We start from the raw sequence: 27,632 nt of genomic DNA, 5'->3' as shown, positions 1-27,632 counted from the left end.
TGAGAAGAATTTCCAAGAAAAGGGGAAAATAAAGAAAAGAACAATTGAGGGGTTGTATAGAAAATAAAAGACTTTATTTTTTTTTCCAGTTCACAGGACAGTTGCCATTACATAGAACATGATGTTTAAGGAATCTATATAGCCATTTAATGCCCTCCAATCACTACCGTATTATAAGCACAGCTGACACCAGGACGTTGACGGGATCCTGAGGGAGAATCCGCAACTGTCATTTACTTTTGCTTACGGCATGCAATTGCAGTTGCAGCCTATTTCTCACACTTGGTGGGAGATGACAGCCTCCCACCTACTTCAGGTGATGTTCATCCATCTTTGCATTAGAGGAAGAAAAAAAAACCCAGGCATGCTTGAAAGCTAAACAGTGGGAAGGAAGTGGCAACACACTGGTTTCCAAATTCTATGAAGCCCCAAGAGAAAAGCAGCCAGCAAAATCAGTGGTGCACGAGCTGAATCGACTTTTGTAAAAGTTAATACAGAAAATGTACCATCGCCCTGAGTGGCTTAGGGAAACAAATCGGCCCATGTATATTGGAGAAGGAGGCGTTACAAAGATCAGAACCTGATGCCAAAAGCTTCCCACATGGCCAAAGGTGTTTCCAAAACCTGACAAGGGGCTGGCAAGGGGCTTCTTTCTAGAAAAAAAAAAACCCACCTCTGAGCCAGTTTCCTGGGGGCTCAACATTCACTGACTGAGATTGCTTAAAAAAATAGAATCAAAAGATTAACTTTCAACACGGAAGAGGCTCTTCCACACAACGGTTGACGTTTCCAGGACTCCGGGAAGAAGTTAAGGCACAAGAGTTATTTCCAAAGTCAAGCAAGGGCCCCTCAAGGCAAATGACTTCCACACTTTTGCTGAGAAATAAAAATCTGCAGGAAAGCGATTGAACAGACAGAGGCCCCCTCTATTCTGTATCTGGAGAGGGGAGGGGGGAAGATCTGGGAGGGAGAATATATTTTCATCCAATAATACACTGCTAGGCCTGTCTTTTAAAGTATTTGTAAAAAACACCGGGCAGCAAGAAGGCTGGGTGTCTCCTTGAGCAAGGAAACGAGAACTATTTTTTCTAATAACCGAATGTTGCAGTATCTGCGCCATCAATGTCTACCATGCACTTACACCAAAAGGAAATACCCCACTGCCTCCCTAACAAGGAGCCACCATTCTGGTCTGCCACTTAGTAACCTAAGGGTGACTTCCATTTCTGTTTACTATTTCAACAGCTTCCAGGTTGACGACCAAAAGAAAGGGATGCAGGGGATGCAAAATTGCTATCCAGCTACAGCCGAGATTACAGTACTGAATAAAATCAGGTACCATTGCCAAGTGGAAATAAACTGGAGAACTACAGGAGGCATCTCTTAAAACATTAGCAAGCTGCTATCTCTACCGTCAACTTCTGCAAAGGAGCTAAAGGGATCTCTTTTGCCCTGGGGTTGAAAAAATATATATTTTGCAGCACTGTAGCCCACCCTCACCCGCTCCTTGGTACCTTGTTCTACCCAAATCCTTGCCTCAGAAAATCGGAACGGAAAAGGACACTATCCTTGGTGCATGGGAAGTTGGCATCTGAAGGGGACTCCTATCGTGGACGGGCAGGGTGCCATCTCGGATCTAAGAAAAAGAGCTTTCTTGTTACCCAATTATGCAGGTGCTGAAAAGAGGGATGGCACGGGACAATTAGATTCTAGAGTCTTGTCCTCACTTTAAAAAATATACCATGCTAGTCAAGTGGGTGTATTTGCTAGAAAAAGAATCGGGGACAGCCATGGTACCTCAAGGGAATGGTTGGGTATTTTCGGTCCCTGGCTTAGTAGGAAAAACTAAAAAGCTCCCCTTCATCCAACACACCTTATTTGTTATCTCCCCCCCCCCCCAAAAAAAACCATATAAACAGTGCTATTTCTGAGCTTTGCAAGAAGGGAGACATGCCTGGACCGCTTTCTGTAAAAACAAAAAAACAATCTATTTGCCTTCCTTTCCCATTTAACAGCTTGAAAAAAGTCTGTATGGAGCAAAAGTATTCTACCAAACTGTACTGCTTTTCTCTTCTTTAGTATAATACCACAGAGGGCTACACAGGGAGAAAGGCCTTTGCTGCTGGAGATTCTGCACCTGGAAGTTTCCCAAAGTTCCCTTTGCCAAAAAAAAAAAAAAAAAAAAAAAACCGAACCCACAGAGAACCATTCGAGCACCGGAGCTGCGTTGCCAAGGCTTTGTCGGTTCTCCCGGGAAAGCAGCGATGGGGGAGAAGAACCTCCTGCTGTACACTTCCACTGGCTGCATTTCTTTGTCTGGGTGAAAGAGAAAAGTCCCCAGACTGGTTCCTGTTTAAGCCACGAGGTGACTGTTGGGAGCAGGGCCAAGATGCTTTGTGCCCAGGTCCTCACAGAAAGTCTAATTCGAGAGCCTGGTGAAGGGACACCAGATCCGCATGATTTGTGATTCTCCAGAATGGCATGTTGTGCTGCAAAAAGAAGAGAAACCGTCCTGTGAGGAATGGGGCAATCTCTCTGCCAAGGGGGACAAGGTGGGGTGCAAAGGAAGTGGTGTAATTAAGGCTTTTTCTGCACAAAAGAGGGCACAGTGAGTGGTATGAAATTCTGCATGCTGGTTTCCCCCCCATCTCTTTTTTGGGGTGGGGGTGGGGGGCAGAGAAGACTTTGTAATTTTGGGAAAGCTGCACTACAATTTACAGCCGCTGTTGCCAGGAGTGTGATGTATTTTGGATTCCCAGGATGGAGGGAATGTATTCCAGAGTAGCAAGAGACAGTAAAGTTTAGTGTGGGAGAAAGAGTTAAGGCGACTCTTCCCTACCAGATCTCAGTATTAAATGGTGCAAATTAGTCTGCTTTAGTTTGGCAAGATAGGTGGGAAATAATAAAGGAATTATTAGGGAACTGATGATGTTACCTAGTTTGAAAATGAAACCCCTGCAAGAAAACCACCAAACTCAGAGAGCATCAAGGATCCCACAGTTCAACTCTGAGCTACAAAAGATGGATAGTGATTAATATTTACATATATTTATATGTTAGGGTGTAGGTATATACATACGTATATATGTATATAGCATATCTCTATTTGTGTTATGTATGTGTACACTTTTGAGAGCAGGCAACAATTTCATTTTTAATGTGTACCCACAGAAAAAAATGACAATAAAGGTTATGTTAATGAAGGAGATTGCTTAGAAGAACACACAAAATATTCAGATCCCAGACTACCTATTATTCCATTATTATTTATTGCCATTGTTATCATCATCACTATATCCCTATACAGTAGAACCTCTGGTCACAAACGCTTCTGCCCATGACCAAATCGGGTTCCAACCAAAAAATTCACTCTTTTTTTTCCGCGTGGCCAATTTCCCCTTCTGTGCCATTTTTTTTGTAAGCGTCAAAATTTCCAAAATTAGGTTCGGGTCACGACCAAATCGGTTTGCAACCAAAGTTATGGAATGAATTATGGTCATGACCAAAGGTTCTACTGTATCTGTTCTACCCAGCTCTCCAAACACGACAACCCTCTGATGTGAACTCAAAAGATTCCTTTATTAGGAATGCCGGCAGCCCCGGCAAAAAGACCTGGGGGCTGTTGACTCTCCCATCTCAGGGCTGACAGATGGCCCAGGCTCTGCCTCTGTCTCTTTCTGCCAGCTCCATTCCCTCTTCCCCCTTGGAGCTCCCAGGTTGCCCTGATGCTGACCCTGACTCCCACCTCCTCCTCCTTCTCCTCTGATTCGGCTGCTGGAGGGGCCAACGGCCAACGGGTTACAACACCACCGTCCTTCTGGAAACTCAAGATTCTCTGCTCAGCCCAATGTTAGCTGCTTGGTCCGTGGGGACTTGAATTTGGGTTTCCCCAACCAAGTGCAACATTTTAGCCACCACACTCAGCCGCCTATATGCAGCAAGAATACATGCCCGTAATCTGAATGGTGCTGACTAATATGGGCAAATGTAATACTGTACTTTTCAAGAGTAGGAGTCAGCCAACAAAGCAAAGTTTAACAGCCCATCAGTCATGAAGGTATTTTCAGATCTATGGATGAGGGGTGGCCAAGACACTAAATAGCTCTGATGTCAGGCCTGGAAGCCATCTTTTTCGTTGGATCTTCAGGCCCGCCACATTTACTACTGTGGGAAACTGGGAGAGGGGATTGTATGGAGTCAGGGTGATATATAGTTATAACAACATTCCTTTCTCAGAGTCAAGGACATCTTGTCCTGCACCTGGAAGGCTGGGACTGGGAGGCATCTCCAGTTGGGACAGTGTTTTGATTGGATCATGTGATGGACATGTGGGTGTTGGGCAGGGACTTAAACTTTCCTTTGGGTGGGGAAAACCTGGAAACTTTCAGATTCGGGTTTTCCCAGATGTGCCAATATGACCTCTCTAATAAAATGGAACTTTGAGGAAACTCAAGCCTTGGACTTCTCTTTCGTTGGGGGTGTTACTTGGAACGCTGACATTTGAAGCAGAAGCTGCAGTCAAAGAGCTGGCAGAAACAGACGACAGACATCCTGGGCACTAAGAGGAGAAAAAGAATGAAGCCCACAGTCACCTGCTTGGCTGCCAATTCTTCATCACGGCCATCTCCAATCACCACATAGGTCACCTTCTTTCCAAATCGAGAGATAATTCGTTCAAAACAGCTCTCTTTACCTGCCAGGAAGGGACACACATTTTTATGATTAAAACAAAGAAATACTTGACTGTGATGGTTTCACACATTAAAGTCTTTTTCTTTCTTTCTTCCTTTCCTTTCCTTTCCTTTCCTTTCCTTCTTTTTTTCTTTTCTTTCTTTCTTTCTTTTTCTTTCTTCTTTCTTTCTTTCTTTCTTTCTTTCCTTTCTTCTTTCTTTCTTTCTTTCTTTCTTTCTTTCTTTCTTTCTTTCTTCCTTCCTTCCTTCCTTTCTTCTTTCTTTCTTTCCTTTCTTTCCTTTCTTTTCTTTCTCTCTCTCTCTCTCTCTCCCCTTCCTTCCCTCCCTCCCTCCTCTTTCCATATTCAATTTGCACCCACTGGGAATTCCTAACATAACCCAGAGGAATTTGATGTAATTCACTTACCTATTTTTGTAGCACTATAAATATTCTCAATGGGGAACACTTCCCCAAGTCCATAAAGCAGGACTTTGGCCAGAGCTGGCACTAGCTGAGTGGTTGTTATCAGGACATTCACACAATTTTTTCTAGAGGAAAACAAGAGGGAGGAAAAGAAGATATATGTGGGAGGTGTATATTTGCCTTCGTTCGTAAAGGATCCGTTTACAAAATGACAAAGAAAAAAAAATCTCCAAACTGACATCTAGACAGCAGGAAAAGAATAACAAAAAGGGAAGCTCAATTTAAATCTCCTATGCAGCAATGGGCACAATTAGTCATGGCCAGTGGCCAGTATTTGAGAATTCTTAATCATGAATGAAGAGCATGTACATATATTGCTTCTCCTTGCAAAGCCTAGAGGTTTGAAAAATTTAGACAATGTTATATGCCAGGGATGGCTAACCTTTTTCTCGTGTGCCGAAAGCATGCGCATGCAACAGCGCATGTGCGTGCTGGCACCCATAATGCAATGCATGCCCCATTGTGCATGTGTGCATGACTGCCCACGTTCCCCCCACCCCCCCGCATGCGTGCGTGACCCCCTCACACCCATTTTTGGTCTAGCAGGTCTCCCTGCAGCCTCCTGGGCCCAAAAACAGGCAGTAGAGGGGGGCACACTGCGCCCCCCCGCTCCGCCCCCACCCCCCGCACATGCGAGCAACCCCCTGTGCATGCATGCGCATCTCATGTATGTGCCCCACCCCCTGCACATCCTGAAAATTAGCTGGCTGGCCAGAGGCGCACGCTGGCCTATGCATGCCTTAGGTTCGCCATCACTGTTATATGCTAATCTGGAATTCTGGTTTGTTCTTTTAATAAGCTATGAACAAACCGTAGCTGGCTCACTAGAACAGAATCCTAAATAGCTATTCCAGAATTGTTCCAAGAAGAACAAACAAGAGTATATCACCACAAGGGTCATCCATGGTTATATCAACATTCTAAACAATTCTAGTTTATCTTGCTTAGGTGTGACCTTTAAATTTGGGTGCCCAGTTAGAAGGTTCTCCACTGAGACACGACCAACTCTTTAGAATTCAGGTTGGATGCTTCTAACACTATGCTGTTTATGAGACATTTCATCACACACCAATGTGGTCGCAGGCACTGTGCCACAACTATTCTGCTACAGGGGGGTCTCATTTTTGTACCTGGACTGAATGAGCAGGAGGGATTTTAACGCTGTTCCCAACCAAGAATCTGTTAACACTTCTATATCTTCCCTTAATCGCTGTAGTGCTTCTTTTTTCTCAGGACTGAGAAGAGCTAGAGGGGGGAAAAAATAAATGAAGTTGATCAGGAAATAGAAATGTTATTAGTCTCAGGGACCAACTTTGTGACTTCTGCATTCAACAAATTGGGTTTTTTTTTCAATTCGGAGATGTCTTTATGAAAAGTACAATTTTAACATACTCAATTAGACCATCAAGTTTTTAAACATTTTCTTTTCCAAACTGTCTTTCTGCGATAAGTCAAAACCATGTTCAAATTCATAAACAGATGCATATAAAACATCTCCTATTACTCCAGTCGGCCTTACCCTTCTCTAAAAAATTTCTTTGTGAAATGACTTTCACAAATTCATGACATACGCATAGGGCTAGTGGTGGAAGTGGGGATATATTTTTTACCACAGGGAGAAAATAACATTTATTTAAAAAAAGAGGATAGTTTTGATGTGGTTAAAATGCACTGTGTGAAAGTAAACCCTCTGAAGGCACTTCACAAAAAATGGAATTTTGCATTTCTTGGAGAGATCTGTGATGTGTGAACTTCAATTCCCAAAATTCTATAACCAGCAAGGCCAACGGGGAGTCTTTTGGGAACGTACTCAATCAAAGAGCTGAAGAGAACTGTGCTGGGAAAGATTTTTTATTTTATTTATTTATATTTCATGTTTCTAGACCACCTCCCTCAAGGAGAAGCGTGTTACACCAAGGTTGTGATATATCCCTTGGTTGTGTTCCAGATGACTGTGCATGTCAAGTGTGAACATTTCAATGCAGTTACACCAATGCTAATAACCTTTCAAGAGGTTACTGAAGTCCTGCCAAAATTGCATGGATGGCCTTATTTGGATAATATAGTTGAGCTGAAATCTACATAGGTGGTCTGACTGGGATAAACGGTAGTTGGGATGATATACTGACATAATTTGCATCAATAATAATAATTTGCATCAAATCAATAATAGAGTGTCTATTGGCTGGCTGGCTGATTCTGGTTCTTTCCAAAAGATAAGAATTTTTAATAGAAGAGACTTGCCTGCTGCAGGAAGAGTGTAAAAAACCTGCTGATACTCACCAACAACGTTGTTTTTGTATTTATCATAGACCTCGCGTACTTTCCGATAGCGAAATGCCAGCTTCCTCATCCAGTCCACTCCTCCTTGGACCCCTGTGGAAGCATGATTGGCGTTACTTCCTGAGCCGCTGAAGCCATCGGTGGAAAAATTGTAGTTGCTGGAATAGAAAAGGAAAGCTTTGGGTTACATGTATCTCACAAACTGGATTTCAGTAGTTATTGTTCAAAGATTCTAGATCGGGGGTGTCAAACTCGATTTCATTGAGGGACGCATCAGGGTTGTGTTTGACCTCTGGGGGCTGGGGTGGGCATGGCCAGCCCGCTGTCACTCGTGTTGGGGCACCTGTAGTGGCCCAAGCACTCTGCCAGCAAAAACAGACACCTGAGCTCTGTTTTTGGCTGCCATGGCTTCCTGCAACCCTCTGCCAGCAAAAACAGAGCTCCATTTTCCCTGGCAAAAGCACCACGGGCTGGTCCTTCACTGTTCTCAGGCTGACCCCGCAGGACAGATCTAAGTAACCCGCAGGACAGATCTGGCCCCCGGCCCTTGAATTTGATACCCCTGTTCTAGATCGCTTGCCCTATTTTCAAAGGATGTCTTTAGCTTGAACACAACACTTCCTATTTTTAGCATCCTGCTGAATTGTTTGTTTCTAAGCATTGCCTTGGTTCTGCCGGTCAAGTGTTTTGAGGCTCTAAAACACACTTATTTGCAAGGAGGAATTAGATGTTGCTGAATGCTCATGGTTACTCTGCTATCTTTCCTTCCCTTTTTAATAAGAAAATCCAAAGGTCATCCTAAAGAACAGTATCTCAATTGGTAAATATTCAGCATTGATATATTTTGTCTTTGTCATTATATATGAGTATCAGTATTGTCCATATTAATCCCTGGGATCCAAACCTTAAATCCTGGCCATTGTCATCTGATGCAACATCTTCTACATGTACTTGGTCACATTCCTGTAATGAAAGAATAGAAAGAAATCTAGGATGCCCAGTCATGATCTCTGCTAACTGGCAATAGCATTCCATGTACTTTTCCCCCGATCAGATGCCTGCTTATTGGATTAGAATTCCTAACCAGCTAGCTTTGTCTCTGTGGGATTAATATAAATCTTTCAGGTGATGGAAGACTTCCATTTGATCTCTATGCTCATTTAAAGATAACATGATCAATGATAAAACAATAAGCCATGTCACTCATCAGAATTATACTTTAAAGCAATTTAGAGGACTGAAGCAAGACAAATCAGATCTGAGTTTAATGCTTTTTTTCATCTCTAATAACAAAGAGGAGGATATTAGTCTACTGATTACAATGAAAAAAGGGAACTAAGATTGGAATAACACAAGTCTCTTAATATTGACTAATTTGGAAGTTCAAGACTCCTATTGCAGTCCTGACTAACAGAGATAAACAGCTTCGGGATGTGTTTTGTTAATAGATTTCATTATGACATTCCAAGATATGTAAGGTCAGAATTTGCCTACCTCCAAGTCATTGAAAAACAAATGCGTGTCAGCCACTTCAAAAATCATTTCTTCCATTGTTAATCCAAAACCAACAACTAAACTGGGATCCTAAAAGTTAGAACAGAGAGTTTTTCTGAGGGGATAACAAGACATCAGAAATTCTAATGCAAAAGACACATTTATAGAAACTTTCAGCAAGTACAAATGTTATCCAGGTGAATTACTTGTTTTATTTTTATTAATCTACAGGTAGTTCTCAATTTACGACTGCAATTGAGCCCAAAATTTCCACTGCTAAGCAAGACAGTTCAGTGAATTTTGCTCCATTTTATGGCTTTTCTTGTTGTTAAGTGAATCACTGCAGTTGTTCAGTTAGTAACGCAGTTGAGTGATTCTGGCTTCTCTGTTGACTTTGCTGGTCAGAAGGTTGCAAAAAGTGATCACATGTCCCCAGGATGCTGTAATTGTCATAACTATGAGCTAATTTGCCAATTGCCTCTGAATTTTGATCATGTGACTGCGGGCATGCCACAATGGTCATAAATCTGAAAAACGATCATAAATCAAAGACTACCTGTATATAAAAATACTTTTAGGCAGCTCTGAGGGACAGAACCAGTAATATCCAAGGGGATGGGGGAATCAAAGCCCACCATTTTTTCAATTTATGGTGACACAAAAAAGGGTGGGGCTTTGATTGCCTCCCCCCTTCCCTTGACCTCCCCCCCCTTCCTTCCCCTGCAGACGCTCTTGGATGGAACCTTTCAGGTTTGTATAGATCATAAAAATTCTACTGCTATTTGCTGGCATTGTAAGATAGGTTGCTGCAAAGTCAGAAATATACTCATACAAGGGAACTTCCAAATCAGAGGGGGCGGCACATGAATTAACAACCAATTCGCCCAGCACCAAAAATGTGTGCGCGCGCCTTCCGTGCATGCGCTTTGCTTGCACACGTGGCTTGCATGCATGTGCATGGCTTAAAAATGGGGCTAAATACGATGGAATAGCACCGGGGCACCGGTCCAAATCAGCTGAATCCCACCCCTGCTCCAAATTCTATACATTCTGTCATGCACGGCCACAAAGTACTCTTGAAGGAGGCAGTGGTATCACCCAGGGGTGAAAACTACCTACCTTCTTTACCGGTTCGGAAGCACATGCACTGTGTGCACCATGTGCGCACGCAAAGTTAAAAAACATTATTTCCTGGTTAAAACCAGGAAATAATGACACCCAGGCGGTGATCACTACCGGATCGCTGAACCACAGGGAAAAATCGTTACTGGATCGGGCGATCTGGTCCGGTCCGGGAGCATCTCACCCATGGTATCACCCCTCCCAAAGGAGCCCTTCCTTGATGCAGAGGGGCTCACCAATTTTCACCCGGTTGCTAACTTTTTCTTTGGGGAGAATATAGCATTGATCATTCCTCTGGATCCGTGTTTCCCAACCTTTACAAATTTATGATGTCTGGACTTCAAATTCCAGACTTATCCTTTCTATGGCTTAATTTAGAGAATAGAATCTATACATTCTACAGTAAATATAACAGCAGCAAAAATCAATACCTTCCCATATTTTTGGGCATATGAGCCTGTCAGAAGAGAATGAAATATTATGATGGTTTCATCCAAGTCCCACAGAAATACTCGCTGAGGAAAGAAGCAGAAAGGTAATAAGTTAATTTTGGTGGTGGTTGGCTGTTCCCCGCCCCCCACAAGTGCCTCAAAAGCACCCCATCCCATCCTTGCTATTGTAAACAAAAAACAAAAAACTCAGTGACTTAAGACAGTTCAAAATTACAACAGTCTTAACTTTTGACAGGGGAAGGCATTTGTTTCTGGTAAACATCCCCACCAAACTACATTTTACTCTGTTAGAGGACACTGAGTCATTTGAGGGACTAGATTATGAACTTCAGAAATGTAGATGAACCTCCGAAGAGATTGAGACAAATTTGTATTACATCAACTCTAATCTCTATACTGCAATGTGACCCCTGTAGATTGATGGTCCCTATTTTGTTGAAAACATTGGCATTTCTTATTCAACAGATGTTGCCCTTATCCTTATCGAGAACTTTCAAATCCTTTTAGCATCACAATACTTCATTTGACGTTTATGCTCCTCAAGGAATAATCTCGTGTTTCTATTTTAAGTCCCACTTAGCTTAGCTATTTCTCATGTTTTATAGTGATAAAGAGAAAGTTAAACAGACCAATTTTCCCATTAGATTATTCAGTTCGCAGACTACAATTGCCTAACTTTACTATCTTTCCATTAATTTAAATTTCTGAGACTTAAAAAAGAGAGAGAGGGAGAAAGAAATAGAGGGAGAAAAATAGCAAACACAAACTTCAAGCTCATTGTCCTGCGGTGAAGAAGCGTCTGCTTTCCTCTTGCCTCTGTTTTTTGGAGTCATGTTTCTCCTAGACTGCTCATCTACATGTTTACTTGCAGTCGCTCTTGGCAATGATGGACTGGTAGATGGATCACCTACAAAAAGAGAACAGCAATTTTTATGTATCTTGTGCCTTCAATACCGTATTCCAGTGCAGTTTATATAATTCAAATGAACAACCTTTAAATCAGGGGTGAAATCCAGCAGGTTCTGACAGGTTCTGGAGAACCGGTAGCAGAAATTTTGAATAGTTTGGAGAACTGGCAAATATCACCTCTAGCTGGCCCCAGAGTGGAGTGGGGATGGATTTTGCAGTATCCTTCCCCTGCCACACCTACTAAGCCATGCCACACCCATCAAGCCACGCCCACAGAACCAGTAGTAAAAAAAGTTAGATTTCGCACGCGGCCCCGCTGCGAACCGGTAGTAAAGGTAAGTAGAACCCACCCCTGGCTTCGGCACTTGCTTGAGGAGGGTCTCCCCATGTGTGCGCATGTTCCTGGCTCAGCCACAGCCAGGGCGTCACGAGAGTGGGAGGAGGCAATGGCTAGATCATTAGTGCAGGAGAGAAGCTGCATCCTGTTAAGACCCTCCTAAGCGAGCGGCCGCCCACCCCACACGTGCCTTTGCTGCGCTTTGGCACTCATTTGAGGAGGGTCTCCCCACACGTGCACACACTCCCTGCTCAGGGGGAGAGGAGAGTGCAGGAGCGAAGCTGCCCTGTACCTGCCTTCATGCCACATTTCGCATAAGGCAGCCTTCGCTTCCTGCCACTTCGGGCTAGAGTCCCAAAAAGAAATAAGAGGGGCAGAGGGCGGGGCCAACCAGTGATGAGATAGGGAGCCGCGGCAGAGGGCCCAAAGAGCTGCATGCGGCTCCGGAGCCACGGGTTGCCGACCCCTGCTCTAGCTCCAGGATATTGGCTGGAGGGAATTCTGGAAGTTGAAGTCCACAAATCTTAAAAGTTGCTGAGGTTAAGAAATACAGATCTAAAAAGCATTTACAAACCCATTTCCCAACCCTGAGTTTACCAGAGGAATGTCTCTGCACCGTCTGGGTAGGCACCATGGCATTTGATTTTTCAGAAGGATAGGTGGCAGATGTCAACGTGTTGGTCTCTGTGCTGCTGTCTGCTGGTGCTATCACGCCAAAACTTGAACTGGGATAATACGGCTGATACTGACTTTGGCCAAGGATTGTGTATGTAGGATACTCCTTTAAGAAAAAAAATTAAGAACTGAAAGAGGGCAAAGAATGGCGGAAAACAGGCAGTTGCCAAGTGCTAAAAGAATCTTAACGCCAGTCTGTATTAGGTAGCCTTCTCTGTCTTGGTGCATCCCAACGATGGCAATTACAACTCTCAACAGCCTATATAGGATGATGCCAGGTTAGCTAAAGTGAGGGAGGAGGGAAGCACATTCAGACTTGCAGGATTCTATTACTCTAGCTATTCTAATAAAAGGGGTTTTAGACCTATGTGGCATTAGTTTCTACCCTATAGGGCAGACATAACAAATACTGTATGGATGTGATATAGTAACTGCCTTCTTCTAGGAATTTTTAAACTTTATCATCTAGACCACAGCTACAGACCTGGGATTTCTTGATGACAGCCCATGCAAATGCTTACCAGAGCCAACCATGCTTAGCTTTTTTAGCATGCAGACAAGGCTGGCTAGGTGAGCCACATAAGGACTGTATAAAACTCCACACTGCTTTTAAACAAGTCATCTGGAGCTAGTATAATTCTAAAGTGAATTATGTTACATATTTAAACCTTACCTTTGGCAGAGGTTTATTTTGTTCTGTAAATATTACCTTTACCTTCCTATTGCTCCTTTGGTATATTGGACAACAACTCTTATGCCCTTCAAGGTTGTGGAATCTAGCTGATTTTAAATACAATTGACAGCTAAGCAAAAAAAAAAATCAGAATTGGAACACTTAAGGCTGAATCAAGCAGGCTTAGGACAACTCGCCACAGTCAAATTGCCACGGCCAACTCATTGCGGCCAAATTGCCATGGGAGAAGACTTACACTAGTATCAAAGAAATGGTGGAATAGAATCATTACAGAAAGGATGCAAATGGAGGAACAGAATGAAATGTGAATGACAAAAATTAATACATGCATACATACATACGTACGTATATGTATGTATGTATATATATATATATATATATATTTACTTTGTTAAATAATTAAATCAAATTGTTGAATTGCCCCATGGCGACTTAGCCATGGTGACTTGTCCTATGGCAAGTTGGCCATGGCAGGGTGGCTGCGACAAGTTGTTCCATTCCGAAATTTCATAAAATCAAATTATTGTCTCCTATCATCCAGTTGCTAAATATACTGGAGCATGGGATGAAATACATTACAACGAACAGGGTAATTTATACTGGAGGATTATGTACCTGTTGAGAGATGCTGGCGGTGGCTGCTGAAATATTGACAGCAGGTGAGGAAGTGGAAATTGAGTTGGCATTGGTACTTGAAGCTGTAGGAAATTCAGAAGACGACTGTGTATTAATCCATCTCATTAAAATGCAGAGGATTGTTAAAACTACCTAATTTTTTGTGGGGGATGGAACATTTCCAGGATCTTTGGTTCAAACCGTTTCCCTTCATCAAAGGAATTCACAGAAAAATTGGACAAGATGTTGACATCACCCCTATGACATCACCATGCAGCTGTTCTTTCTTTTCAAAATAATTAAATGCCATTAGCGTTTACTTAAAAAAATGTAATTTGCTCTTCTCACAAATGCATACCAAAAAACCACAGCATAAGCCACTAGTTGTATTAAATTCTGACATTTATGTGTATAAATTTATACACGTTAATCTAAGAATCAGTGATGTATAAGTCAATGAAAACTATCTCTGAACAGACAATCAATGGGAAACCTTTTCTAATTTTTGTTAAATGTCGGGCGACTTATTTTCTAAAGCACGGTGAAGCTTTAAGTCCAAAATATGTAGAGGACATCAGTTTAGGAAATTATAAAGTGTAGGATTGCACTGGTACTTGAAGCTGCAATCAGTCGCATTATTAATTTGTCCCACTGGTTTCAGTGGGACCCACTGGGTTTTGCTTGGATCAACATCATTACCATTCTGCCTGCTTCTAAAAGGGCTGGAACTTAAAAGAGGGCCACTGAAAATAGGCGGACGATGTCACTTTTTGAGTAGGCCTTTTCAGAACTACAATCCCTCAAAATAAATCAACAGGGCACCCAAATCAGAAATGGCCTTAGGAAAACTAAGTGTGCTTAATAATCATAAGTATCAGTTGGAAAAGAAAAATGGAACCTGGAAGACAGCTGAGAGACTAGTATGAAGGGAACCCTTTAAATAGAATAACTTTCCTTGTTAGGGTACAAAGATGCTCAATGGTACATGTTGTTCCAGGTTGCACATCATGCTGATTATTAACGATTGCAACACACAACAGATTTGTTATATTTGTTCCATTCCAGATCCAAGCCAGAGTTTGTCAAGCTTAAATCCATTGAAAGCAAAAGCACTTAAAAGATGGTCCACTCTAGATCAGATACAATAAACGAATAAAAGAACCATCTCTTTGTGGAGAAGTTCAGTGCTGAAGTGATTGTAAGCTGGATGCTAATGGAAACTGCCTCTTTATCCCAAACAACAGCCACCCGCAACTCCCAAGAGGACTTTGAAGTAAACAATTTAATCCTTAAAGTGGATGACCTACTTCAATGCAATATAGAATTACTTTCTTTCATCAAAGCTATAGGCCACTGATATCTTGAAACTTACAGTCCTTAATCAACTAATGAAAAACAAACATGCACGCACACACATTGTTGTTCCTGTCCTTCTGCAAACTGACACAATCCACTTAGGGATGCTCCTTTCAGGTAAGATGTACTACAGCAATCTAACTGCATTTCCTTCCTACTTCTGCAGGTTATCAAATATTCAGAGTTGCTTGGGTGGTGTTGTTGTTTTTTAAATGCCACAATGTCATAAAATCTGTCTGGAAAACACTCCAGTTATTCCTTGTTTGCAATTAGTCGAAGAGATTTGCTCAGTAATAGCTAAAGTCACTTACTGCTATGTGGTATTTTTAAATACAATGTACCATCACGTATTTCTGAATCATATTCAGCCCATTCAACGAGCTGAGGGTTTCTTTCTTTTTTTAATGACAACTGCTTATTAGAAATCAAAAGCACATTCTATTCCTTGCAACTTAATGGCAGGTTGAGTGAAGGATCTGAATAGTTCTGTCGCAACTTTGAAAACTTGATGGATTTTAATGTTGATTTAAAAAGGGACTTGCAGATGCTTATTGTTGAGCGAAATAAATAGTTACTGCAGGTTGATAAAAGCTAACCTTTATATGCATTTCTTGTAACCTAAGCACAGGGCAAAACCACTGCATGCTGAGTAAGGAGGTTATTATCACCACTGTATTTTAGCATTTGTATACATGCACGTGTCCCATACCCCCGGATGGTTTCTCCCCATTTCTCTAAGGGTTTTGAAAGCAGAGCATGGTAAAATTCACCTGGTAGAGAGCAGAGAAAGCAGGCAAACGGTGAGCAAGAGAGGTGGCAGAAGCAGAGCTCGCCAAGCAAAGAGAAGCATGCACAAAACAGAGACAAACACGTGCTGGCCTCTTTGTGGCTTCTTGACCAGGTTTACAGGAAGAGGTACGTAAATAAAAAACCATGCCGACCTTTACCTTGAATAGGGTAAGAATAATGTGCTGGGCTGGATTGGCTTGTGGTTAACCCTGTAGTGCAGGTAAGAACACTGTGCTGACTTGGAGATGGAGTCTGAATTAAACCACTCTCAGGTTTCATACCTGGCCACAGTGCACCTGAATCAGATAAATTGCACCCATTATAAACAAAGCTGGCTGTGGTCAGCCAGGCCACCAAATTCTTCTCACCGATGTGAACAGGTGACACAATTGCCACTGACAGATAGAGGAGCTGTTAAATGTGCAAGTCTGAGGTCTAAACCTGAAGAAGCGGGGGGAAGGGAGTGAAGCAGCAGGGTCAAGGAAGAAGAAAAAAGAAAGCTAGACAATAAATCAGAAGAGATGCGATAAGGTTAATTCCCAAGCTTTCCTAAGAAAAAAGAATTGTGCAGGCGCTGCTGACCAGACTCTTCCTAAGCTCAATGCCTCTGGATTACTAGTGTTTTCCCTACAGCAAGCCATCATGACTCAGTTGGGCAGTTTTACAAGAGAGCTGCCTCCTTCCATAATTGCTCTGGGGCAAAGAACAGGTGGGAAAGATTCTAAATTCACTCAGCTGATAATTACTGCTGCATGATATATCCTAGATAAGTACAGAATACTTATGCCTACAGGAGTACACCAAAGAGTACAGCCCCTAAAATAAAACAGAACAAATGACACTGAATTGGCCAATTTATGCTCTGTCACATAAAATGCAACAGGGCCCATTTCTCTTCTGCAGTCTTGCTGAGAGCCGTGATGGCACAATGGTTAGAATGCAGTATTCCAGGCTAACTCTGCCCACAACCAGGAGTTCGATTCTGACCGGCTCAAAGTTGACTCCACCTTCCATCCTTCCAAGGTTGGTAAAATGAGAACCCAGACTGTTGGGGGCAATATGCTGACTCTGTAAACCGCTTAGAAAGGACTGTAAAGCACTATGAATGAAGCGGTATATAAATCTGAATGCTATTGCTATGTAAGTTCCCTTCTATTCCTGTCATCTGTTGACAATTGTGGCTGGGTTCAGACATCTATTTATTTATTTGCTGCCATCTCAAGTGTCCCTGAGGGACTCTGGGCAACTTACACAGAAGAAGTCTGAGGTACAGGTAGTCCTCGACTTACAACGGTTCATTTAGTGACCAATCAAAGTTACAACGGCATTGAAAAAAATGACTTACGAGTGTATTTCACGTTTATGCCCGTTGCAGCATCCCCCTAGTCACATGATCAAAATTCAGATACTTGGCAACTGACTCATCTTTATGACGGGTTGCAGGTTGTCCTGGGGTCATGTGATCAACTTTTGCCACCTTTTGACAAGCCAAGTCCATGGGGAAGCGAGATTCACTTAACAACCATGTTACTAACTTAGAACCGTAGCAAGAAAGGTCATAAAATGGGACAAAACTCAATTAAGCCATGTCTCACTTAGCAGCAGAAAATTTGGGGCTCAATTGTGATTATAAGTCGAAGACTACCTGTTTCACAAATTTGCAACGTGCATGTTCTAAGCTTGTACATAATCGAAATGTACCTATTTGTAAATACAGTTATGTAAAGCACTTTAGAGAGGACACCTTACATGTAACAGCAAAACTTCTCAAGATGACTGCAAGGCCCTATACAGATCCCGGCCAACCTTACCAAAAGGAGGTAGTCCGTAGGCTTGGGTTGTCTGGGGATAAACAGCGTATGTCTGGGACTGTGGTAGGGTTTGATACTGAGTCTGCCCAGAATAAGAGGCCATCGTCTCAGGAACAGGTACAGAAAGGACATGTGCATATGGCCTACATAAAAAGAAAAAGAAAAACAACCTTGTTGATATGGGATGTTGCTACATTAACAGGAAGAACTCTCAACATGCAATGCAATAGTACCTCAATTACTATTAATCTTCTCAGCGTTCCTATCACCCATCTCCTCCCATTTATGACTGTAACTTTGTTGCTTGTATCCTTACAATTTATATTGTTTCCTAGTATGATTTGATTGTTTATTTGTACCCTATGACTATCATTAAGTGTTGTACCTTACGATTCTTGACGAATGTATCTTGTCTTTTTATGTACACTGAGAGCATATGCACCAAAGACAAATTCCTTGTGTGTCCGATCACACTTGGCCAATAAAAAATTCTACTCTATTCTATTCTATAATATTAAAACAGCAGCCATAGAAAGAACAAAGGAGGAGTGCAATCACCTTACCTCCTTTTCCTCTCAACACTTGGTCTCTTGTTAAGGAAGGAAACTGTAGCAGATTTGGGTAACATCACGGCTGCCAGAGAACCTAGAGACGACAACTAACGACATGTCGCCTCCTAGATCTATTGCTGAATGCTCTGCCTTCCTTCTGGGTTGTGCAGAGATTGGTGAAGCTTTCTATGTTCTGTGCCATCCCAAGCTCCATGCTGTCCAAATTACAGATTGATACCAGCTAAGAAATATTTATTAGAATCTTGCTTAGTCTTGGGTATATATGCAGTGGTGGGATTCAGCCAGTTTGCACCACTTCAGGAGAACTGGTTGTTAATTTTCTGAGCAGTTTGGTAGTTGGAAGAAATCATTAGGGCAGAGAATCGGTTGCTAAATTACTTGAATCCCACCACTGTATATATGTACACGTAAGACAAAGGCAGTCATGAAGGGGCACCATAATTGTTAGGTCAAATGTTCCGACCTAGTCAGAAAAGAAGGATGGAGAAGTTTCAAAGAACAGAGCCGGTTCCTTTAAGGACCTAGGCATACAAATGCCATAGAACTCAGAAAAAAAAAAAGTTGCATTATGCAATTAAACATCTACATGAACTAAGCATCCAGTAAGATTCCTGCTGTGACATTTTGGAGAAAGAAGCAACTTAGTTCAACTTACTTTGCAGAATACATCTGTGAGGTATAGTCATTTGATGACCTTGAGATGTAGTCAGTGCATGGCATGACTGCAAAATACAATATTTAAAAATGACCTTAAAAATTATTTAACACAAACCATGTTGTTAATGTGTGTTTAACTGTAATTTGCATTAGGTCTGTGCAAACGTTCAAAAGAAACATTTAAGGAAGACTCAAGCAAAACAACTTTTTTTAAACTTCACACAATATTTCTAAGAGCAAAACTTCCATATTCCTTTTCTCTGCTCTGCCATGCAAAGTTTTAGTAAGTTTTGTGGCAGATGTCTGTTCAACTCCTTCAGCATAGCTCACCCAAAGTTTTGGTCATCTGTGGTGAACACATTTCTCCAGGTAACATATGCATGCCAAGAACTGAAGTGATATGTCCAAAACTTACACAAAAGCTTCTTCTGGCTTGAGCGGAAGAAGACTAGAAAGACTTTTTGCTTCAACAAAAAGTCAGTGGAAATCTCATTACCCCAGCAAATGCAGGACACTTTGCACAGATTTAATATGCATTCTGCATAGATCTGCAGAATGCATATTAAATCTGCAGATTTAATATGCATTCTGATGCACAGAATACATGGGGTATGCTTACTCATGCTTGAAATTTAGGGTAACTTTTTAAATATTTTGGATCGCAAGAAGACGACAACTTTAAAAACCTAGCTTATAAATATAGTTTTAAAAAATCTTAAATCCATGGTAATTGTAAGGATTTCACCTCTTTTAGTCTGATTATTCTGTTGCATGCCTTGCTTTTTATTACATTCTTTATTTATTCTGTTTATTTTATTATGAGCTGCCCAATATTGCTCTGGAGATAGATGATACCAAATCAAACAATCAAATAAAAGGGCTATGTTATGAACACAATTCAGGTGCCACAGCCCATTTCTCCTAAAACTTGGAAGATACAGAAATCACTTACTTTGATTAGATATAGACAGGTTTGAAGCAAGACTTGAAGATTCAGGCTTTTGATCATTACTGTCCGAGCTGCTCACTTGCCTGAAAAATGAAGACAAACAATGAAGTACTTATAAACCGTTGTCACATCCATTAAATATTATTATCATCCCAAACATATGCTAATTGTCTTAAAACTGTATGCAATACCCACGTTTATAAGTATATTTTAGCCAAAATTCTTTAAAATTCTGAAATAATCATAAGAATGTTTTTCAGTTTTTCTAATTGATTCCTCCTGCTAGCAGAACTGGTTAAACAAATAACAAAGTTCAAGTTATGGTTTATTCAGCATTACCTATAATTTAATCATGATACTAAATGAAATTTAGGCACTTCCAAAATTCAATGTGAAAAGCCTCAAATTTTTTTTCAGTCCCTCATCCTCAGTGAAATATCAACTGAAGTGACCAACTTTATAGAGCTGAGGACGATGATAAGGATTAACGGACTTGTCATGCCCAGTCCATACTAAATGAAAACCTAAGAAAATACATTCCAAATCACAATTTGTCATTTTTAAAAAATCCTACAGAAACCTAATTTCTTTTTTAATTTAAGAATTGCACACCTTAATAGTTGTTCTCCTGATTCCTGCATCTTGGCCTTTTTTATCTGCAGAGATAAGTATGATATGAGGTTATTCAATTTGACAGCAAATAAAAACTCTAACTATGAGCAACAATATGAGTCACAAAAGCTGAGTTGAGACATAACAGGAATATGGATTTATGACAACAATTTTTTAGGTCTGCATAATTCTCTCATTCATATACTCTTCCTTTTTCCTGAATGTAAAGGGACAGTTTCTATTTTTAAATTTAATTCCCAGTAATGTTCGTACTCATCAGCAAGAAAAAGCCAAAGTCTAACCAGGCTTGCTCTTACTGACCAGTTTGCACAAATCATAATTAACGAAGTCTAGTTTCATGAAAAACTCCGCTTGTGTAAAACCCTCCAAAGGGAGGGAGTAAAGAGAATACACTTGTCCAAGTTTTGTCATGGCTCACTATGATAATGGGAAACCAGAATTTCACAATGTTCAATAAAGTCAAAGCTTTCTTTGTTTTTTTCGGAATCTACGTATCTGGACAGAAAGATCAAGATTTAGGAGGTTTCATATTCTGGCCTATGGAAGACAGGTCTACTTCTATTTTGATAGGCTGTAGCTAAGGACCATTTTCTCCCATTATTTCCAATTGATTCTTAAACAAAAGCAATGCTCCACCATATGCTAAATATGGTCTCAAAAAATGCCTGTGCTCGCATTGATATTCATATAGCCATGATGACGAGTTGTTGCAAAGTAGGATTTTGCTCTACAGTGATCAACTCAAAAGAAGAAAAATTCCCATCCAGTTTTTAACTGAAGAAGCATTTATTAATTCTGCAAAGATCTTTTTTTTGTGATTGCTAAAAAGAAAGCAAATAGCTGTGCACTTATTTGCTCCCAAAATACTTCAGGTCTACTGCTTCTCCCTGTTCCTTTCACAGTTGGATAAAGATCTCTTTGTTGTAAGGGGGATTTGAGGTGAAATACAAAAAGTCAAATGTGGTTGCTATAGGTTTCCTGTTCTCCCTGGGACTCTTTACTGGGACGGTTGCATTGCTATTAGCAATAAGTAAGTAAATATTAATTATGAAAATGGTTTTTCATTGGCATTTTAGATAAAATGGCATCTTAATTCAACATGATCCTTTATTATGGCCAGTGGACAGGAATAAATAGATGCATTATTTATTTAGAAAATTTATTCTCCATTTTTCATGGTTAAATAGGATGCCAAAGAGATGATACAAAAAGCAGTCAAAACACAAAAGTATAGAATTTGCACCGCATGGCTAGGGCTTTATTGATTTCATCCAAATCTTTTTCTTTTACAGCGTCTGGCAGAGATTTAGAACTCTGAGAAATTCAAATGATTGGTATCAGTCAGGTAACTAGTTTTACATATGGAAATATTAGCAAGCCACTCTTTTTTTTCAATCATATATCTGTGTTGCATTCCTCTATTTTTTACCCCTGCAAACAAAGTAAGATGAATAAGCTATTCTTTAGCAAATTCCATAGAAAGAGAAATCCTTTTTTTCTTGCTTTTGTTGTTTCTTTTGTATACTCACTGGCTGTTCTGCTAAATCTTGTACCTCTTCCATGGAGGCAAGCTTTTTCAAAAGTGCTCCAATATGAAGAATGGGTGTCTTTCTCTCTGCCTTCAAAACCTGTAACAAACAATATCCATGTTTTCGGGGAACTGCTTATCATTTTTGCTATCAGTCCCTTTAGCCATTTAATATGTCACTTTGTAGACAAATGTTGGCTTTACCAATATATATATAAAGAAACTACACTATCATATGGAAAAAAAGCAAGGATTTTCCATTAAACCTCAAGCTACAGTGGATAATGCAAGTAAGGGTGCACCTCATTTCCATCGCATTTGTTTTGTTACTTGGATTTCAAGTCACTATTCATTTTTTTCTTTCTTTTTACTGATATTTTACTAATAAAATATCAAGGTAAAAATGAAAGCATTGGAAGGTTAAAGAAAAATAAGCCACAGATGAAATACAAATAAATGAAAATGAAAGAGTTTGGAAAACTTGTGTTTACTTCAGTTTGTGTGTTTATTTAACAGCTATTTTACAATACAAACATGACCTTAAGGAGAAAAACAAACATCAATATTTTTTTCTATTTGAAAAACAGATTAACAAATAAAATATGCACCTCCAAATTTTAAAGCATACAGGGAATCTCTCCTCTTCAAATTAAAAGACCAAAATCACAACATAATAAGAATTACAAAACTGAACTCATCATCGTATAACATAACCATCAGACAAACACTGCTTTTTTCATGATGCAATGTCCTTGATAGAAGAAATGCCAGACAATACCAAGCTGGGTATTACATATCATAGAGACAAACTAATATTTTTACTTGGCCTTTTCTACATAAATTTATCTGTGCCTATTTCAACAACATTAAATGAAATTTAATGTCAAAGTATTTTATTTCTATGACATCCTTCCTCAAGAAAATTCCAGGAAGGCTCATACAATGTAAGTTGAAAATGTAACTATAAAACGCTACAATACCAATATAATAAATATGTTTAACAGCTATAAGCAAATGTGATATTTGCTTATATCCTTACTTTCAATATCTGAGAAAATTGTTATAATATAGTGTCCAAAAATATTTAAGGGGGGAAAAAATTACTGGATGCCTAAAAAAAGTAATGATTATAAGTGAACCTGCTTGGAAACACTTTCAAAATTAATGTTTTGCAATAAAAGCTTTTTTACTCCTTTCGCAAGCGTCAGCTGATGACCTACAAACATTATAATAAAAGCAAGAAGACTCATAATCAAAATACGATTTCAGCTTGTCCTGACTCACCACAGAAAAATTAAAACCAAAAAACAGCTTAATAACGTATCTGTTGAAAATCTTATTAATTTATACATTCACTTAAAATAATCCTTTCGTACCGCTAGCAGGATTGTAAAATTCCTTATCAGCAATATGCCATTGCATTAGGATCTTTACCAACAATCTACTTTTAAATTTTAATTCGTGAATGCTTTTTAAACAAGTTAATTTAAATCATGTTTTGTATAAAACTGTATTCAACACAACATTCAGTTTGGCTGATGCAATCCTATACCTCTAGAGTTCTGAACCCACCCACCCCCAAAAAACACAATTCAAAACAAACCCAACCCAAACCCCAAAGATTCTTAACCATGAATCACCGAGATTAATGGGATTTATTCCCAGATAACAACCTAACTGCAGTGTTATCATTTTTTTTAATGAGAAAGTTCTCATTAAAATAAGATTAAAAACAAATGCCTGAAAATTAATGTCTATGGAGATTCTCAGTCATCTATTCTTTGGCCTGAAAATTAAGATACTGCCTGCAATGTAGTGGCAAAGTTAAGTTCAGAGCTATTCACATTTTCACTCTTGTTTGTTTGTCTTATAATTAGAAATAGTCCCATGCTAGCAGTTCAAAGATATAGAAAAAAATGTGTTAGTGCCTGCCATAAACAAGCTGGCAATATTTTCAAATTTTCAGTTGCCTAAAACAAATATGTGTTTCTTACTTATTCAAATGTTACTGAGAAATTTCATTGAATCAATAATGCCCATCATAAAATATTCTTGAAGTTAATAAAACAGCAACCCACTCATCTAAAAGCTCGAAGTCAAAACCAATAGCAAATATTTAAAAAATCTACTTTCCTGCTTCATGCCAACTTCCAGTTTTCTAAAGATATTTTTGTACAGGAAGAGTTGTAAGTATAAATAAAGTCAAATTTATTTATTTATTTTTATTTATTTATTTATTTCATTAGATTTATATACCGCCCTACTCCTGAAGGACTCAGGGCGGTGAACAGCCAAATGGTTTTATTCTTAGAAATAGTGAAGCCACTTTTATGAAACCTGAACCAAAAATATTGTACAGCAGATGGATTTCAAATCTAGTTTTGTAATTTATTATCTTTTATTTCTTTTTCTTTCCAGAGCAAGTTTAGTATATTGCATCTACTGCTCTGGTTTAAATGTTATACAAACACAAAGGAGACATATTATTTGGAATTCAGCAATCGAGATTAACAACCCAAAAAGTACCAAAAAGATGAAAACGGAGTAGATAATTTCTTTCAATTTAGAAAATTAGAATTTTCCTGAAATTTTATTTTACTAAAACTATTTTAAAACATTTTATTATCTCTTAAAAACCATATGGTGTTAATAGAATACTGATTGCAATAAATATACAAAATTGTAGTTTCATAATCTTTATCTCTGAATGAGTCCTATCTCTTCAGCACAAATATTAAAATATATTTTTCTACAAAAATAATCAGAGAAAAAATATCATTCTCAACAGGAAAATAAAATGAAACATCTTATAATAAGCCATCTAGTGTACAATGTAATCATCTATTCATCTTCACAAAAGGAAAGAACTGTAGTCCTATTTTATTATTCTGTAAAATTACAAGTGAAAAGGTACTACCATTTCCCCCCTAAAATAAGACCCTGTCTTTTTTTTTTTTTTTTTGAACCTTGAAATAAGCGCTTGGCCTTATTGCCATGTGCTCAAAAGCCCGATTGGGTTTATTATCAGGGGATGTCTTATTTTGGGGGAAACAGGGTGGAAAATTAAATGAATTGCACAAACTAGGATTAATTTCATCATGTAAATACAAAATATCTTACAACACCTATCCATGATCACCAGGACAATGCTTTTCTCAATCTAATTTTTTAGCCAAACCATGGTTGGCTTATTTGCAGTTCAGATATTTATATTGCACCTGTTCTCACCACACATCAGGATGTCCTCATCACACATCAGACATTTTCTGATTTCACTTCCTTAAAGCTCTGGCAGTAAGGTGAGTGGTCAAGGATAAAAGAATATAAATTAAAAAGTCATGACAGCACTATGCGTCCAACATGTTTTTTACTCAATTGTTTCGATTTAAGAAGTAACAACATTGTGATGCACTAAGTGCTTTTATTCCTTCTGCTGAGACTCTGAAATCAGTACAGCCGATTTATCATTTGTATAGAAAGAAGAGTACAGGTAGTCCTCAACTTACGGTCACAATTGAGGCCAAAATCTCTGTTACTAAGTGAGGTATTTATTAAGTGAATTTGCCTAATTTTTTGACCTTTCTTGCCACATTTGTCAAGTGGATCATTGCAGTTGTTAAATTAGCAACATGGTTGTTAAGTGAATCTGGCTTCCCCATTGACTTTGCTTTTCAGAATGTTACAAAAAGGTGAACATATGACCCTGGGACGCTGCAACCGTCATAAATACGAGTTGACAAACGTCTGCATTTTGATCACATGGCCATGGGAATACTGCAACAGTCACAAGTGGGAAATGGTCAGAAGTCACTTTTACCAGTGCCATTGTAACTTCGAATGGTCACTAAGCAAACTGTTGTAGACTACCTGTATCTTATTTTATTGCCTAAGAAGACCCTGCTAACCCATAGTCATGCTTCAGTTGATGTAATCTTCTAACAGACTGACAATGTCAGAATCTATAAAAAGACAAATCGGACCAACTGGTCTCAGGGGCGGAAAAAATTGGAGACCGGGATGAGCTCTTCAAAGGACACCTGCCATCTGGAACGAGCTCCCCCCAGAGATACGGAGGATCCCAGACTTACGCACTTTCCGCCGTGCCCTCAAGACCTTTTTATTTCAACAGGCTGGCCTGGCCTAACCTCCTTTTTAATTGTTAATTTTAAATTTGTTTTAAAATAATAGGGTTTTTTTTAACTTGTTTGGGCCAAATTATTTAATGGGTTTTTATATTGTTTTTAAATTGTGTATTATATGTGTTTTATCTTTTGGCTGTTCACCACCCTGAGTCCTTCGCCCTGAGTAGGGCGGTATATAAATTTAATAATAAAACAAAAATAAAATAAAGAGTAGTCCGAGAGGCTGAAAACTTCTGCTTGCCCCTTGGCAAAGGTATCATAAAAAGATAATAGAATAGAATAGAATAAATAGAATATATTATAAGAATAGAATAACTTCATTGTCACTTTGAATCATTAATTAATTAAATCATCACATACATTCAAATGAAATTTCGTTGCATACAGCTCTCAAAGGGTCACCCGCCTCCAACATACGCTACATAAACATGACAAAATAAATAAGTACAAAATTATATATATATATATATATATATGTTTTTCTTCTAGCCAGGTTTTCCCTAGGTAGCCAAGGTTTTTTTGTAGCTATATATATATATGTGTGTGTGTGTGTGTGTGTGTGTGTATATATATATATGTGTGTATATATATATATATATATGTATATATATATATCCACCCACCCATATGACATAACCACCAATTAAGCAACCCAGTCAGGCTAACATACTATGTCAAGTCCGGGTTTTCACTAGGAAAAAAAAAACAACCATCGCAAACAGACCTTTTCCTCCTCCATGCATTCGACTTCTCTTTTAAAGCCATCAAAACCGGTGGGGGGGGGATGTTGAGGGGGGGATCAGAAGTGTCACCGCATCACGTGGCGGTGAGTTCCACAAGTTGCGGGCACGTCCCGTGACGCGCTCCTCCGATCCCGGGGCAGCAGGAGACGAGCCCCTCCCAACTGCCTCTTCTCTTCTCCCTTCCCCCATTCACGGATGGAGGGGGGGAGGGGGAGAGCAAACAGCCCCTGGGGGCGGGGCCGCGGCAACCGCTGCCCAGGCCACGCCCACCGGCCCGCGCGCCGATCGCGCGAGAGAAAGGGAAAGTGGGGGGCGGGGAGGGAACTCTTTTTCTCTCACCGTGAGGAGATCTTTGTGGAGCCGGTCTTGGCGCCAGGGGACATGGTGGAGTTGATGGCGACAACCGCGGGTCCGGCGACGGGCTGGGTTCCCAAACAGGACAACAAACTCCCCTCCCCCACCCCCCAAAAAAAAATAAGAAAAGAAAGAAAGAGAACGGAAAGGAACCCCTTTCGGCAAGCCTCCGCTTGGCTGGGACCCGGAAGCGGAAGCTCCTTGCCGGAAGTGACGGTAAAAGTGAGGCGGGATAGGATTGGTCGGTGGGTTTAACACCGGCGGTCGCCACCAGCACCGCTGCTTAGGTGATTCAAAATGTCTGGGAAGGAGGGTGAGGGAAGGCACGAAAGATTGGGCCCGCGCGACGAGGAATGGCCGCGG

At 40.0% G+C, this 27,632-nt stretch overlaps 1 protein-coding gene across 6 annotated transcripts; it reads right to left on the bottom strand.

The window, feature by feature from the left end:
- Positions 1-52: 52 nt before the first annotated feature.
- EYA3 (EYA transcriptional coactivator and phosphatase 3) lies at positions 53-27,475 on the bottom strand. Of its 6 annotated transcripts, none has more exons than XM_034423605.2 (18): positions 27,255-27,475; positions 22,032-22,130; positions 20,482-20,525; positions 19,873-19,952; positions 18,919-18,985; positions 17,692-17,834; positions 16,039-16,176; positions 13,736-13,818; positions 12,349-12,532; positions 11,273-11,412; positions 10,485-10,568; positions 8,932-9,021; positions 8,342-8,400; positions 7,438-7,595; positions 6,285-6,399; positions 5,098-5,219; positions 4,593-4,693; positions 53-2,489 (listed from the first exon to the last, which is right to left on the bottom strand). In XM_034423605.2, exons 2-18 carry the CDS (start codon positions 22,062-22,064, stop codon positions 2,409-2,411), a joined length of 1,722 nt encoding a protein of 573 aa, XP_034279496.2. In that variant the 5' UTR covers positions 22,065-22,130; positions 27,255-27,475; the 3' UTR covers positions 53-2,408. The 6 variants fall into 6 exon arrangements, with proteins under 6 accessions (XP_034279496.2, XP_034279495.2, XP_087732715.1 ...); XM_034423604.3 differs by having other exon boundaries at positions 26,897-27,406; XM_087876589.1 differs by lacking the exon at positions 27,255-27,475 and adding an exon at positions 26,533-26,591.
- Between the last annotated feature and the right edge of the window lie 157 nt (positions 27,476-27,632).

This window comes from Pantherophis guttatus, chromosome 10, assembly GCF_059756535.1.
Source record: "Pantherophis guttatus breed Tessera chromosome 10, ASM5975653v1, whole genome shotgun sequence".
Lineage (NCBI taxonomy): Eukaryota > Metazoa > Chordata > Lepidosauria > Squamata > Colubridae > Pantherophis > Pantherophis guttatus.
The sequence above is the reverse complement of the archived record's forward strand: the minus strand, read 5'-3'. Positions and strand labels throughout refer to the sequence as shown.